The 17,114-nt window shown below is 44.0% G+C and overlaps 1 protein-coding gene across 2 annotated transcripts in view; it reads right to left on the minus strand.

Moving 5' to 3' along the window:
• LOC132393122 (E3 ubiquitin-protein ligase Midline-1) overlaps positions 1–17,114 on the minus strand; it is a 393,698-nt gene that overhangs the window by 132,349 nt on the left and 244,235 nt on the right. For both annotated transcript variants that reach the window (XM_059967950.1, XM_059967949.1), the window contains exon 2: positions 7,824–8,539. In XM_059967950.1, coding sequence (XP_059823933.1) covers positions 7,824–8,483 — 660 coding nt within the window. In that variant the 5' untranslated portion in view covers positions 8,484–8,539. The remainder of the gene's footprint in view (positions 1–7,823; positions 8,540–17,114) is intronic.

The raw sequence follows: 17,114 nt of genomic DNA on the forward strand, positions 1-17,114 counted from the left end.
AATGCTTCAGTACCTTTTGCCAGACGGCAGGAGGGAGAAGGCAACAGGCTGATTACAGGCTATGTTGTGAGTGTTCTTGCAAGCATGGGTCTGTATTACTTGGACTTTATAAGAATTGATAGCTGACCTTACTTGAACGTACAAGATCCTAGATGGAGATATTAAACTGTTTTCACTACCCAGAGCATCACGAGTATGGTTATACAATAAAGACAGGGGTGTATAAAAGTGCCTTCGCTCACAGGATAGTGCATCTCAGGAATTCTCTAATCCTGAGGATGCCAAGGCCCAGATCGTTAGCTCTATTAAAGGTGGAGGTAGATAAATATTTCAAAGATAGAAAAATTGAGTGCTATGGGGAACTTCACAGATAAGCAGTATGCCAGCCAGGGTCTACTGAATGATGGGACAGGTCTGAGGAAGCTGTTGTCCAACTCCAGCTCTTGTTTTCTTGTACTCTTGGACTTTAGCCATCTGTGTCAGGTGCTTTGCCCAAAATCCATGCAACATATGTGCTGAAAGAGATGGAGAATCTGACATTTACAATCACTGGGCACACACCCTCCAGATTTCACCCAGAGTTCACAAGTGCTTCAGTTTCCATGCCCCGTAAACAGCGGCATCCAATCCTTGAGCCCTTCACTCACATGTTTCCACCCAGTCAATGTCTGGTGCTGGCGAGGAAACGGGCTCTCTCTTTTCTTGCAAAAAGGATGAGCTATGGTCAGACTCCAGGATTACTAAATTTTTCATCACTGCTGTTAGTCAGAACTGAAAATACTTCAATAATGAATTACCATGTAAAGGTTTATACACTTTATATAAAAATATACCTCAGCTTCTTAAAAAGCTTTTAGTGCACTCTATCGTGGGCAATCTATTCAAACTTATCTGCTGCAGTACTGCATCTGTCACTGGCACACACATTGTTACTTGTTGAGCACAATTATCAATGATTATTTTAAATGCTGAGTAATGTTCATCAAGTTAGCAATGAAGAGAGCAGCCAGATCCCCTAATGGGAGCACGTGAGCTGGAGCAATACACTGTAGGTTGAAGTTTGCTCCATTGAGCTGACCACACAATTGCAGGCCACCAGTTCTGAGTAATACTGAGGGAGAGTGAACACTTATGGGCATTTTCCTTTAAATAGGGACTTGTCTTTTCTCCCAAGTGGAAGTACAAGCTGCTGCAGCAATATGCGATCAACATCCGGGGAGGTCTCCTAGTTCTATTAGTTCCTCACCCAACAGAACGAGATAACTTGTTGTGTCTGTGGGACCCTGCAGTGTGTATGGTGGCTGCTGTGCTTCCTGGCTTACACCGGTGCTGTATCCCATCACCGAATAACAACAGCAGCAGCAAAGTAGCCCACCGACACCACAGGCCACTGGTGTTTCTCAGAGGGTGCAGTCCACTTACACCTGACACCCATTCAAGTAGTTAAGAGACGAAAGGCATGTGTGAAATGGTCATTAGAAGTAAATACATTCATAATGTGCATATATCATGGAGTAACAGAAGTTGAGACTGACATGACAGCATACAGAGACAAACTTCATCAACAGGCTATAGCACAATATCCCTTCATGTGAGTAAGTGCACAACGAATAGCAGATCAATGATACTAAGCATTGCAGGATCCTGCAGCAGTTTAACTCAATCTGATTGCTTACACAGGCACAATCAAGTGGCAAGGATCATCTACCAAAATCTTGCTTTAAAATACAAACTCAAAATAAACCATAAATAGAAGCCTGATCCAGTTTTAGAATCAGAAACCCACAAATTGTATTACAACCAATCCGTTATTAAAGATAGGACCATCAATAATAACCGTATGGATATAATAATACAGCATTAACAAGCAAGAGCAATTTACTTAATAGATATAGCCATTCCAAACACACATAACATACTGAAATCAATAAGTGAAGAACACCAGAAATATGCTGAATTAAAAGAGGAAATTGAAAAACTTTGGAACATGAACATTGTCCTGATGGTGATATCTACAAACTTTGTACAATTGGTATCATCTCAAAAGCTCTACACAATGGCATTAAGCAATTAGAGCTACACAGTAATATCTGTGTTAATCTTCAGAAAGCCACAATACTAAACAGCACTAGAATAATCAAAAAGTTCCTAGCAATTGAGAAATGAGTGTGCTTGGCTAGGCCCATACCTCAGGATTTACCAGCTTGAGCTGAGAAATAATACATCATAATAATACCAACTTATTTAAAGAGCACTTTTTATACAAACAATGTAGATCAAAGTACTTTATAACGGGATAAAGTGCAAACATGAAAATAAAAGATAAAAAGATGTTCGTTAAAACTAGCAAAAAAATTAATTCCAAGTAAGGTTAAATGAATAGATTTTGAGTTGGTGTTTAAAAGTGCAACTGAGTCTGCATCCCTTATGGTTTAGGTATCGTGTTCCATTGTTTAGGAGTGTCGTTCAAAAAAGCTGACCTTTTTATCCTTAGAGGGAGACCGGCACAAGAAGATCTGAGAGCAGGATTATTAAATGAAAATGATTCTGTGATGCACTCCAGTCCCAGGCCATTGAGAACTTAAAAACAAGTAACAGAACTTTAAAATCAATTCTAAAAGATTTGGGAAGTCAACGCAGAGTAGTTAGGACGGGACTGATACGCTCACTCATCTTGGTTTTAGTTAAAAGTCTAGTAGTGATGTTCTGAATGAGTTGAAGTTTTCAATAAATTGCTCTGGAAGGCCAATAAAAAGTGTATTACAATAATCTAGTCTATTTGGTATAAAAGAATGAATGAGTTTTTCAGCATCATTACGTGACAGAAATGGATATAACTTTGCAATGTTTCTTAAGTGCAGAAATGTTGTTCTGGTCACTTTCATTATGTGGGATTTAAATTTCAATCTGAATCAAGAGTAACAGACAGATCTGTTACTTCTGATTTTACAAGGGGAGTCAAGTTCCCAAATTTATCTCTTTTGGCTTTGGGATCAACCAAAAGTGTTTCAGTTTTATCTTCATTTATTTTTAGGAAATTGCTGCTCATCCATTTGTTTATTGCAGTCACACCAGAAGTCAGAGATGATAGGGTGTTACCATCATCAGGCTCAACTGAGATATACAATTGTGCATCATCTGCATAACTGGGGAAATCAAGTTTATACTTTTAATGATGTCTCCTAAGGGGTGCATCCATAATGAGAAGAGTATGAGACCAGGACAGCTTCCCTGAGCAACACCAAAATGTGCATCATATGTCTTAGAAAATCAGTCTCTGAGAAAAAAATTCTCTAAGACACATGAGTGAAACCAATTAAGGACACTACCAAGAGGCCAACCCAGCTCTCAAAGCGACCTAGGAGAATGTTGCGGTCAACTGTATCGACAGCAGAACCCAGACCAAGGAGAGTTAGACAAACCATTTTTGGCATCAGTGCTGCACCTCTGGTCACTAACGATCTTGGTAAGGGCTGTGTTTGTGCTGTGGTTTGCTCTGAAACTTTTCTAGCAATGCACATAAAATGCTGGAGGAACTCAGCAGGCCAGGCAGCATCTATTGCCAGATTGATTCCTGGGATGGCAGGACTTTCATATGAAGAAAGACTGGATCGACTAGTCTTATACTCACTGGAATTTAGAAGGTTGAGGGGGGATCTTACTGAAACGTATAAAATTCTAAAGGGATTGGACAGGCTAGATGCAGGAAGATTGTTTCTGATGTTGGGGAAGCCCAGAACGAGGGGTCACAGTTTAAGGATAAAGGGGAAACCTTTTAGGACCGAGATGAGGAGAAACTTCTTCACACAGAGAGTGGTGAATCTGTGGAATTCTCTGCCACAGGAAACAGTTAAGTTCATTGGCTATATTTAAGAGGAAGTTAGATATGGCTCTTGTGGCTAAAGGGATCGGGGGTATGGAGAGAAAGCAGGTACAGAGTTCTGAATTGGATGATCAGCCATGATCATACTGAATGGCGGTGCAGGCTCGAAGGGCCAAATGGCCTACTCCTGCACCTATTTTCTATGTTTCTATGGACCTGACCTGCTGAGCTCCTCTGGCAGTTTTTGTGCTCCTCTGTTTCTATTCATTGCTGTGTGCATTTGCACTTGTGAATGGTCTTAAATACATACATCTTGCATGTGTAACTTTGACTGCTTTTCTGCCCACAGATGCTTCAGGACAGACTGACTGTCCAGCGTTTGCTTTTTCTGAACAAAGCCCATTTGAAAGAAACTGAAGGAAGATGGCAAACACAGAAATGTGACAGTGGTTGCAAAAATAGGGACAAGCAAAGTCATTGCTGAAAGATTTGAGGGCAAGAGGGAAGAATAAGCTTAGAGGATGTGGGAAAGAATAATGGAGAGGTAGGAGTAACAGAAAGACATAATGACATAAAACATAAAACTTTATAAAGTTTTTAAGTTTTGATTCTGATGCTGAAATATGTTTTACAGGAGCAAATTCATCTTCCAGTTACTTATGGGGTGTGGGTGCCACTGGCAGATCACCATTTATGCTCTATCAGTCGCTGCTCATTGAGCTATTTAGGGAGCAACTTTTGGACTGGAATCACATATAGACCAGATCTATTGAACCAGAAAGACTTTAGCCACAATAGTTCTTGGCCACTGTGACTGAAATCTATTTCATAATCACTGATTTATTAAATGTGAGGTTAAATTCCCCAATTGTGATGTTGGGGCTTGTCTCCTGACCCTCAAATTACAACTCGGGCCTCTGGTTGCTAATACAGTAAGCTTAATGGCAAAGCTACAACACAAGGTTACAGGGGGAAATAAGCATTATAGTGGAAAAGAAGTGGAAGAGGGAAAGTATGGAAAGAAAGATGAAATCAGGAAAAAGAGGATGGGAAAGAAAGACAGGGAAGCGAACGAACTAGGCACAGGGCTAGATCTGGATATGCTGTTCATTATCAGGATAGGTGCAAGTCTGGCATTCATTGACCACTCTAGAACTGATGCTATCAGCAAGGGATTTTCTTTGGGAGCAGTTTAGCCCAATTTGCTATTCTACTTCATGGGTTAAGAGTCTGGCACTGCACACAAGCCTGTCTGGGTGCAATTGGCAAAGGAGAATCAGGTGGGTAGCTGCTTCATTAGCGTCCTCTCGCCATGACTACCTGAACCCTGAGCAAGAAAAGCAATCACAAAGGAAGAGTGCGCATGGAAAAAGGGTTTTATTAAGAAAATCTAGGGATATTTGGGTCCTTGCAGGAAAATGTTGCTGAGTTAAGAGGTCAGCTATACTCTTATTGAGGGGTGGAGCAGGCACAAGGGGCTTAATGACAAGTTTCCACTTCTGCTGACATTCCCATGTGGCCTTGATCATATCTATGGGCATCTTGCTGGCCGAAGCAGAGTACCATAAAAAGACTTTTTCTCGTAAAGTGATGCCAATGCAGTTCCCCAAAAGCAAGACGGGGAAGTAGAACGGGTTTACTTCTCCCTGCCGAGCTTCCTGCTAGATGTGATGGCAAGGAATTGTTATGGACTCAAGTCACAGGGCTCAGGGATTACAGGACGAAGTATGGGTTGTAGCAGAGGGGAACGTGGGAGAGACCCCATCACCCAGAGAATGTAGCATCTATCACCATGGAGAGCAGCGAGGCAAAACTGAATTAATGAGAAAGGCAAGCCGGATAAACATACAAGCCTAACGTTGTGATGTCAGTGAGATGAAGGGGAGGTTGCCAACTCTTGTTGAATATTTTATAATAATATGTCTTGTCTCAGTAACACATGATCGGAAGCTTGCATTATTCAGTCTCCAGCTCTCATTTTCAACATTCCTTCCACGCGCCCACCCCCTTATCCAGCCCTTGTTCTTCAGTGAGTTTTCAGAATCACAAAACACAGACTGAAAAAAAATCCCAAAGAAATAACTGAACCACAAGGCCCAATGGTCATCAGTTCCCAACACTTCCCAAAACAGTGAGGATTCACAAGATCAGGATGCAAGGCTCCCAACAGCCAGCCAATTACTGAAACCCCTGAACACCCCAACAGGTCATCAACAAGCCAGCCACTGAATCCACGAGTAGCCAAGGGACGAGTCCATCTACAGGCCATTACCAAGACCAAGAACATGCTTCCACATCCATGAGGTTGAGATAAATACTCCTTAAGCATCAGCTGGGCCCATTCTCCGTGTATTTGGGCTGGTGTAAGGATGGAAGCGGTTTGCTGCCTCCTGCACTGTGACCTAGAGCTTCTGGTAATTGCATGAAAACCAAAAGGGAATTCGAAGAGGTGTTCGTTCATTGTTAGTCTGTCTGGATAGGTAGCAGAGCTGACGGGGTGTGCCATGCACCTTTCTGCAGAGTTTCCAGTCAGAGATGAGTGGAACCTTGACAAGCTGGATGAGAGGAAGCTCATGTGGAACGTAAACACAGGAACAACTCATCAGTGGGTGTTCCAATGCAGGACGTGAATACATGTGGTCAATCTCTCTACCCACCCACCACCTCCACTGGAGATTACAATCAGTAATCCCATGCACTACGGACTGGGCAAGAAATGATGGCCCTGTTGGTGACACCCTCACCCAACAGCAGGGGATCACTCCCTGTGGCCCAGGACACACGGAGTTACAACATCACGGTCTGTGATGCCTCATCTTCCTCAGGAGGCTAAAGAAATGCAGAGTATCCCCGTTGACCAGAACCAATACGCCAAGGACAGCATCCTATCTGGATGCATGATGGCGTGGTACGGCAGCCCCTCCGCCGGAGACTCTAAGAAGCTGCTAAGTTGTGGACTCAGCTCAGCACATCACGGAAAACAGCCCCTGGTCCATTATCACTGTTTCTACATCTCACAGCCTCAGTCAGTAAAATCAAAGACCCCTCCCTCCCCAGCCAACCTCTTCTCACCTCTGCAATCCGGCAGATGACATAAAAAGCCCGAAAGCATGTACCACCACACTCAAGGACAGCTTCTACCCTGCTGTTAGAAGATTACCAAATGGTTCCCTGTGGACACTTGACCTCACAACCGACCTCGTTAAGAGCTTGCACCTTATGTTTGACCTGCTTTGCATGTCTGTTACATTTTACTGTTCACCCGTTATGGCTTTACCTTGTACAACACCCAGGCGTAATGAATTGCTCCGTATGCACAGTACGCACAACAAGCCTTTCACTGCATCTCAGTACCTGTGACAATAATAAACCAATTCCAATCGTCGTCAGGAAGGTGGTACCCGGCCCTTGCAAGGTGGAGGGCAGAGAGCACCAGGACTGATTGGCCAGTGAGTCACATAGTACAAAAGTAAATGTTCTGAACTAGAATACGTGCATAACGAGTCAACTAACTGCCAAATCCTGTCGTTTTTGTAAGGTAGGTTTGTGGCAATATCACTGATTTTAAAATAATACACAGGGTGGTGGGGGGGGTATTTTTGTTGTCGATCCCACTACTTGCAAATGAAGAATATCCATGTCTCAATTATCACAACATATTTCTGGCTCTAATCCAGTGTTAACGTGCTGTGAAAGGGCAGAATAAAATGGACCAAATATTATCAACTAAGCCATCTTTAAGTCTGCCTCACTGGTGGTTTTTGCTGCAGGTCTTTGATTACTGAAGGAAACATCTTTGCATTAGTCAGAGCTGTGCACTACACGTCGAACCTGTGCTTGTGTGAAGCTTGCTGCCTCCGCGGGCATTTGGCCGCACAACATCAGACTGCATTGATAGAGTGCCTCTAACACGCTGCAGTCTCAAACAGGTTAAGATGACGTTTGACACATCCCAGCTCGTAAGATGGGATGCCCAGAGGGAAGGCCACGTGTGACGTACCTTAATCTTGTCGAACCGGTCAGCCAGTGCTGCCACTTGGTGGTCTCGATGGCGTCCCACCAGTTTGCAGAGGGCACAGATCAGCTGCTCGTCTGTCACGCAGTACATGTTGACCTTCTCACTCTCGTGCTCCAGGCACATGAGGCCGCGGAGGTGGGAGTCCGGGACGGGCTCGATGAGGCGGTGCCCAGTAAAGGGCTTCTTGCTGGGGTGCGTGGCCTTCAGACAGCCATCGCAGTAGGAGACCTCGCAGGTCACGCAGGTCTTCACCGCGGCTCGCGGTGGGTCCTGCTCACAGAACTGGCAGGGGACGCACTCGGCCGTCGTCATGGTGCTGCCGTCGAGGGCCTGCTCCCGGCGGCTCTCGCCCGGCGAGTTGGGCCTGCTCACTGAGGCCTTCTGGAAGCGGTCGATGATGTTCTGCAGGGTAACGTTTCGCTTCAGACCCTCTAAGCCGCGGTGGTTGAGGGCGATGACATAGCGGCAGGTCGGGCACTGGAAGGCGGCGATGGATTCCACGCTTTCGTTAGATGCGCAGTGAGAAACAAGGATGCGGTGGGCACAGCTGAAGCAGAGGCTGTGGGCACAGGGCAAAAGCAGGGGATCGTCGAAGAGCTCCAAACAGATAGGGCAGGTTAGTTCCGACTCCAGTGTTTCCATCTTCAGGCAAAGCAATCCGGTGTCGTCAGCAAAATCCAGGGAGGCTGGAGAGCTATCTGAAAAGACAACACAGGATTCGATTAGATGGCGCATGGGGAGGGGCTCAGCTGAGGGAGGTTGTTGACTTACGCTGGAGCAGTGACCTGTCATTCCCAGTCATCTCCTACCCGCTGTTCAGACCTGGCCACAGATACCGGGCAAGCACCCGTGCTCACGGAACGGAGGGGGGGAAGCGAGCCTCCCTGTGCGGCCGCGGTCTCAGAGTCCGGTGCGGCGCCGAAGAGCCGGCCGCCTGACAGCCCTTGGCTCGCATTCCTGTCGGGGTTAGTACCGTGCCGCGAGGAGACAGCCCAGCGAGGTGGAAGCTGCCCGACTCCTCGGCACGGTGACAGAGCAGATCCCATTCACTACCACCGCAGCACCCCTCCCCCCCACCATCCCACCAGATGCACAGCTGCACACGCTCACCGCTCCCCGTCCCCTCGCCATTCCTCTTGACCTTCCCCAAAATCAAACGCTGCCCTGCACCCGGGGTGTTCTCATAGGTTTGTTAGCGAGCAGGAGATGGCTGCCTGAAAAAAAAATCAAATCTATTCGCGTCCGTCCCAGCTGGCTGGGAGCTTCATTAATTACAAGTGATTAGCTTTAATTCTGCAAACACAGTTGGCAAGAGTTTATTGAGGGGAAACATGACAACTTGAAGGCGAACCAACTTTTCAAAACAGTACTTGACAAGTATCTATTATTCCAACGAAAGCAGTCAACACTAACTAATATGAAGGTATGAAAGCAACTCGTGGGTTTAAAGGGTCACAGCATTCATCAAAATCAGCATGGGGTCAGGGATGAGGGAGGGAGGTGGACGACAGGACAGCTGTGAGTGACAACTGCTAGTCAGAGTTTTTAGTTCTAGTGATCCTTCAGCTCGTGGACATTATCAGCACAGTAGCAAATCCTTGATCAGTGCTGCCATTCAGTCAAACTCTCTTGCTCATCCAGAAGTTACGGTGAAACTGACAACGAAGGTGAGTTTTAGATGGAGTCCAGCTTAATCAGTGGTTAATCCAACTGAAGTCCTGTAAAGTTCCTTGAGATACTAATCTGTAGATTCTATTTAATCTCTGACACCGAAGCATGCACACCGCACTGGAATATTGGCCTGGTCTTTGTGCTCAATCTCTGTTTGGGGACTGGGATTACACTCACAAACTTCCTAACACCTCAAGTGATTAAAAAAATGTTGGATTACTGTAGGATTAATGTAAATGGTAATTGATGGTCAGAGGAGCAAAGTGTTTCTATTCTATATCTCTTCTTGTCTTTAAAGAACTGATTAAACTGTGATGAGCTGCCATAAACCCCTCCCTCATTTCCGAGGGTTGAACAGTCAACACTGACCGCCACTACTTATGATGCTGGCTACCAGTCTTTCCAGCAATCCCAATAACAGCTGTCCAAACGATCCTGTGATGCTGCTCGCCCATCTGCAACACCTCCAGTGTCCCACGTGCCTAGGAGGGAGACCCTCCCTGGCTCCATCGCGGCTGAGGCAGGATTTCTCTGGAGATGAGGCTGACCGCTGAAAATAACTTGCATTCATAATTAACCCTCACCTTTTAGCAGCACTCTGAATAAAAGCGGGGGTAGATCACTCTTTGAAAGATTTAAAGATGAAGGGCTGTAGGGATCTATCTCAGATAAGGAGCAGAGGTTCAGGGTACAACAGTTGTGATCGTACTGATGGGCAGGACGGGCTAGAGGGGCTGAGTTTCCAACTCCTGCACCGGCTTCCTTGTGTTCTCACTTGCTCCTTTCGTTCGGGCCACGGCTGGCCCCCACCCCAATCCCTTTAGTCGGCTTTGCTCCACGTCCATATTGTCCCTGACCCACAGAGAACGGTCAAACTTGGGACCACCAACTGGCCTGCACCATCCACTGCCTTTCAGGGAAAGGATTCCTGATGGCTAATGCATTTTGACTACAAGCAAAGTCTTCACATGTTTTGAAAGTCTGTGAATATGTCAGATTAATTATGGATGGCTGACTTACTCTCCAGAGCTAAGTAAAAACATGAGGATTTGAACGTGATTTATCCAAACTCTGATCTTTCATCTTACAGAAGATACAAAAGCTTGAAAACACATCCCACCAGGCTCAAGGAGAGCTTCTATCAACAACCAGGCAGCCATTGAACACAACTCGTGACAGAAATGAACTTTTGACCTCACAATCTAACTCATCATCTGCCTTGCCTTTCTGCATTGCAGAGTCTCTGTAACTGTAACACTATATGCTGATATTACTTATCCCTCTGTTGTGAAATGATGTCATGCAAAACAAAGTTTGTCACTGTACATTGGTACAGACAACAAAAATAAACCAAGCCCCATTACTAATTACTTAACACCTCCATGCTTGTTAACCTCATCTCAGCAGCCTGCCCTCTACTCCTCAGAAAGCTCAGCATTCTTCTTAGGATTTATCTCAACTTCCTTCCAACTCAGGCCTCATCCTACCTCCTGTACACCAATGGCAGCTACGTTTTCAGCTGCCATCCTCTCTACTCCATAAAGTCAACCTCCTTAACCAAAGTTTCCATCATTTCTTTCCTCTCATAAACATTTATGAGGCTTTGCTTGTTCAACTAAGGTCCTGTAAAGCTCCATGGGATACTAAAGATGCTGTATAAATATGAATTGTTGTTTGAACTGAAATACCTTCTGCCCAAAACAAAACTCCATTGATGCTTCGATAAGAAGAAATATTTTTGATATATGTAAAGTACCGTGCCAATTTCTCAAGACAATGAAATGATTTACGTACGGACCCACGGTGAGTCATTAGTTGGTTCCTTGCGGGAGAATTTTCTGACCCATTCTCTTATTGTTCAATGTGTTCTATGTGTACATACAACATCAGTTTAAATAAGGGCCCAAGACACAGCAAATTACCCCTGCACAAATCCGTTATGTTCCAGGCAACAGCAATGCTGCGGGCTTGCTGTTCACTGCTGTGATCTTTATTAAAGCTGACACAAGCCATTAACTGCCCCTTTTCACAAAGGGTAATGAATGATTGACTGGGTTAAACATTGCAGGCATTTGGTAGACCCTTGTCCAGGGAGATGTGTTATAGCATATTCACACTTTCACAAGCCACTGAGTTTCCAAGAGCACAATTGAATTTTAAAATGTTACACTACACCCAGTACAGCATTCTGAAGTCATCCGAGTTGTATCTGAAGCCACAATTAATAGGCTTCCCCACCCTTCGAAAGGTAATAATTAATTCCCTTGACCTTAATACCAGCAACACAGGAGCATTCAAAGAGGTAGCCTCTAAAAATAAATTATCTTTGAAGATTTTGCATTTGACTATAAAAGATGCTGGAGATGACAGAAAGGGGCAGCTGGAGGCAACAGATCATGTGATCAAATCTCTGCGAAAGCGAGCAACCAAGGCTGGCAAGCCCTTAGCAGCCCCCGACGGAGAGCCTGCAATGTGACATCAGAATCATCCAAAACAAGTAAATTAAGAGATCGGACTGCCTGATCTGCACGAGGCTTTTCAAACTAAGAGAAATAATCTTAAGGCAGGGAGTGGGGGGGGGGGGGGGACAAAGGGGCTAAAGTGTCAAGTGCAGAGATTTTGTTCGACCAGAACAATATTACATAAGAACAAGGACATTAGAAGGATGAATCTGAAGGGAAACTTCTCTTAACGCACACGCGCGCACACGACTGCAAACAGAAAAGAACACGTGCACAGAATTAAGAATTTTGAAAAAAGGTACACACACGTTATCTCATGAATGGTAGGAGAAACAGAACAACCTGCGATATGCTTCATGAGAGAACCAAACATGCTATAATCTGTTTATTCAGAGGATGCAAGTCCATCTGGCAAGATTGGACTTTACTTTGCCCCCTAGTTACAGGAAGACTGCGGTGGTAAGGAGTCCCCTGTTACCTGTGTAAGTACTGGGCCATGGTCAGAATCACTGCGAGCTGAGGGAGATGTTATGGGATAACTCAGAGAAATAGAATAGTGCTTACGAGGCAGGCGGAGTGAAATTATAAAAGAGGTAGAGAATGAAGCAGATAGAAAATGGAAGCCTGGCCAATGGTCAGTGATGGTCCTCTTGCCCCTGTGACAGAAGATTGAGATTTTTTGTTATGGATTTCAGCAGTGCAGGTGGTATCTCCCAATAAAATATGAAACATAAACCCTGCCCCTCTCTCTTAACTTGATGTCAAATACCCTGAACCACAGTTTGAACAACAGCAAGGTGAATCAGAATCAGGTTTATTATCACCGGCATATGTCATGAAATTTGTTAACTTAGAAGCAGCAGTTCAATGCAATACATAATATAGAAGTAAAATAAATAACTTAATTACAGTATATGTGTATTGAACAGATTAAAAATCATTCACAAACAGAAATAATATATATTGAAAAAGTGAGTTAGTGTTCACGGGTTCAATGTGCATTTAGGAATCAGATGGCAGAGGGGAAGAAGCTGTTCCTGAATCGCTGAGTCTGTGCCTTCGGCCTTCTGTACCTCCTACCTGATGGTAACAGTGAGAAAAGGGCATGCCCTGGGTGCTGGGGGTCCTTAATAATGGATGCTGCCTTTCTGAGACACCACTTCTTGAAGACATCCTGGGTACTTTGTAGGCTGGTACCCAAGATGGAGCTGACTATATTTACAACCCTCTGCAGCTTCTTTTGGTCCTGTGCAGTAGCCCCCCCCCCTCCCCAATACCAGACAGTGATGCAGCCTGTCAGAATGCTCTCCATGGTACACCTATAGAAGTCATTGAACATTTTTATTGACATGCCAAATCTCTTAAAACTCCTAATGAAGTATAGTCGCTGTCTTGCCTTCTTTATAGCTGCATTGATATGTTTTGACCAGGTTAGGTCCTCAGAGATCTTGACACCCAGGAACTTGAAATTGCTCACTCTCTCCACTTCTGCTTCCTCAATGAGGATTGGTAAGTGTTCCTTCATCTTACCCTTCTTGAGTCCACAATCAGCTCTTTCATCTTGCTCACATCAAGTGCCAGGTTGTTGCTGCAGCACTATCCCACTAGTTGGCATATCTCACTCCTGTGTGCTCTCTCATCTCCATCGGAGACTGTACCAACGACGACTGTATCGTAGGCATTGTGAGAGATCCAGAGCTGATGAACAGAGCCAGTTAGTCTTCCATGCGAGTGTCCAGAGCCCCAGGAGCTGACAGATCAGCCGCATTTTATAGTCACAGTGACATGCTGCATGGGAACTGCCTTCAGCCTCTGAATCCACACCGACCATCAAGATCCCATTTACACAAAGCCTACATGGATCCCCTTTTAATCTACATCCCATCAATTCCCCACAGATCCCACCATTGACCTGTAGACGAGAGCAAGTTACAACTGCCAATTAACTATTTTTGGAATGTAGATGGAAACCAGAATACTGGGAGTGCTGGAAGCCCATGCAGTGACAAACACCACCAAAGCTCACAATCAAACTCCGATCACTGGACGTATGAGGCAGCCGGTTTTGTAGTTGTATCATAGTGCTGCCACAGCTTCTGCCCCTATCTCTCCCACTCTCGTCCCCACCCCAAGTACCTGCTGTTATTTTTGCCTTACCAATAGGATGTCAGAGCACCCACCACCAGCACACTATACCTCAGAGAAATACTGACCTACATAGCTCTAAAGATATTGTGCAATAATCGTGATATAAAGTGAAATTGGAGAGCTGATGTGATAAATATTCACTTCTAGACCGGTAGGCCTCTTGCTTGTATTCTTAGCTAAGTTTGCTTTTTAAATAGCAGCTGCCATTTGTAAGGTAATAAGCAGTTGTAAGCAGACTTTCAACTATATTGCTTCGTTTAACTTCTGGTCGTAAATAGAAGTCAGTCTTCAGTTCTTATAATGTAAATGAAAACTAACAGAAGTTTAAAAAATGAGCATTCTTTATAGAACAACTTTGCAAATAGGCTTTGTACATTGAAGCCACTCTGCTTGTAAAGAGTCACTGCATACAAGACAATGGGTTGTTTAATTTGAGTTGTTTCAAACTGACAAGCTGACCCTTAAGTTGCTTAGTTACAGGTAGTTTGCAGAACAAGATGGACAATATCATTTAGTATATTAATAATTGTATATTTGGAAGAGTTTTATGTACTCAGCTAATAATGCTGATAATTAATGCTGTAAAGCTAACTTCTAAGATACATGGCTCCAAAAATGCTATTAAACCATACGAGTTAAAAGGATATCTAAGGAAATATCACATTTGTGAAGTAACTAAAGTGGTTGGAAAGAGCAGAATTATAGAGAGCAGTTCAGGCTTATTGGGAATGTGGTAAGGAGCATCAAGAAATATGGAAGAACTAGAATCCATTCCTCCAGCTTCAGTTTCTATGATGAACATCTTGTTTGACTGCATCTTTGGTATATGTTTATAGGAATTGTACCTGTCTTGGAAATCCTTAATCCTTTATGTTTGAGAAATGCTTTGTTCTTTGGAAATGGTTTGTTTTAGAAATGGTTTGTAATTGGGAAATCTTTAAGGTAAAAATCCTCTGAGTTTTACACGTGTTTCAATAATATGTAGATTTAAACGTGTTTCACTGTAAATATCTTGCTAGCTGATAGCATCTTCTCCTTGGCAAGGACAGGGAGTGCACCATTTGAATAGTGGGTACTGGCAATTAAACTGATGGTGGAGAATAAACAGGAAAGTAAATCAGTCTTTGAAGATTGAGTCATTACAGTATAATCTCCCTTTAGTCAGAATACTCAACGTTTTTTTATATCTGATAGTCTTGAAGTCATTATTTGAGTTTAGAGCTTTGCGAGTCAGCAAACTCAATATCATCACGGTTGAAGGCCAACATGGTCAAGTTATATCCAAGAGTATTTTAGAAAGAATTATAACTTAGCAGTCGTCCAACTCGGAGAGCCATTGACAATTGCTAAAGCACCCCACCTACGTATAAAATGGTCAACATCCTGGTTTCCTCCATTGCGCAGGCAAACACTGGTTGTTATTATGATTGCGTTATAGTATATCAGAAGTATGGGATAATACCCTGACTGCTCCTCAAATTGTCAGACTGAACATGGTAAATATTTTGTTGTTCAAGTCAGAGACTGGAATGATGAAGGGGTAGAACATCGAGTGTGATGCAGATTAGACAGACCAAACCCTGCTGTGTGACCTGCTGGACTCAAACCATCACAATTTGTAGCAGATCCCTGCAATATAGCAATAATTTGTTCTGGGAGATAACAAATGAACCCCTTTTAGACAGAAACCAAACACCCAGGCAGGGACCACATGCTTATGTGACAGAACCTGGTGATTCACATCTTAATCCTGATAATTGGGGACTCCTTACAGGCACACATGAGAAAGCACCCACATCAGAATACCCCAAAGATACTAATGAAGCCTGGAGAACAAATGCCTGGGAACATACACTAGAATTACTAAAGGATAGACAATAGCCAGTAAGAGAAGAATACAGGAACCTGTTCCTGTACGAGGAGCCACTGCAGCTTCCCATCAAGGTTTTGGACCTTTGACTATTCAGTTTGCGCTACACCTCCAGCTGATGCTGATGGAATTCTGAAATGGCTGCTTCAGAATGCCGAGGGGTCACAGGCCTTCTGGACCAGTCATCCACCACAACATACTCAGAAATTCTTATTAATGTTATTTCCCATAGCTGTGGTACAGCCTCCACATGAGTGTGGAAATCCAGATCAGATACATGCATGGATTTACAAACAAATAAATGGTAAAGGTGTACATGGAGGACTTCCAGAGCTTAATAACAGTTTATAAAATCAGAGAACTAATGACAAAGGCAGACTGGGGCCTAGTTCATTCTATCACGTGATCCCTAATTCCCTTAATCATATGTAGAATAACCTTTAATCTACATATTAAACAGATGAATGATTTCAGGTTGTTGCCATGATCCTATGTACCCACATGGTGTTTAGCCTTCCCACACAAGGGCAAGAAAGTGCCAGCGCAGTAACCTTCCCTTTCCTTCTAAAGGGCACATAGCGTCAAAGCAATCTCCTTCCTCAGGCCAACAGCATTCTGAGCGTTCTCCTACAACCGCCCCTCAGCAGGGGAGACATAATCAATGAACCAAACAGGACCGCCTGAGATATTCACCCACAATCTAGATGGCTAGACACTCAGTGTAGGCCACAAGCTTTGCTCCAGCCCCTTTCTTTATGGAAGAAAGTCTTAGAACAAGGTACCCCTTCCTGGATGGAGGAACATTCTGAGGCCCCATGGGGTACACAACTGAGCACGTGCCACGAGGCTGGCATCTTCCTTCATCCTCTAAATGTACAAAGGGACAGCGTCCTCCCAAATATCCACTCCATCCTCTGCAGCTCGGAGTAAGTAAAATGCAAAGAAGGGTAAGGCTAATGTTGATGTAATAGCAACTGCACAAGAGGATTTTGGCAATAATTCTATCCAAAATGCTCCATCTGACGAAGAGGATACAGGCCTTTCCATACGCCGAAGCTCGTATTTTTGGCAAAATTCGACAGTGCCTTTTTGATATAGCGACAGTCATTACAACAAATGCTG

This window comes from Hypanus sabinus, chromosome 4, assembly GCF_030144855.1.
Source record: "Hypanus sabinus isolate sHypSab1 chromosome 4, sHypSab1.hap1, whole genome shotgun sequence".
Lineage (NCBI taxonomy): Eukaryota > Metazoa > Chordata > Chondrichthyes > Myliobatiformes > Dasyatidae > Hypanus > Hypanus sabinus.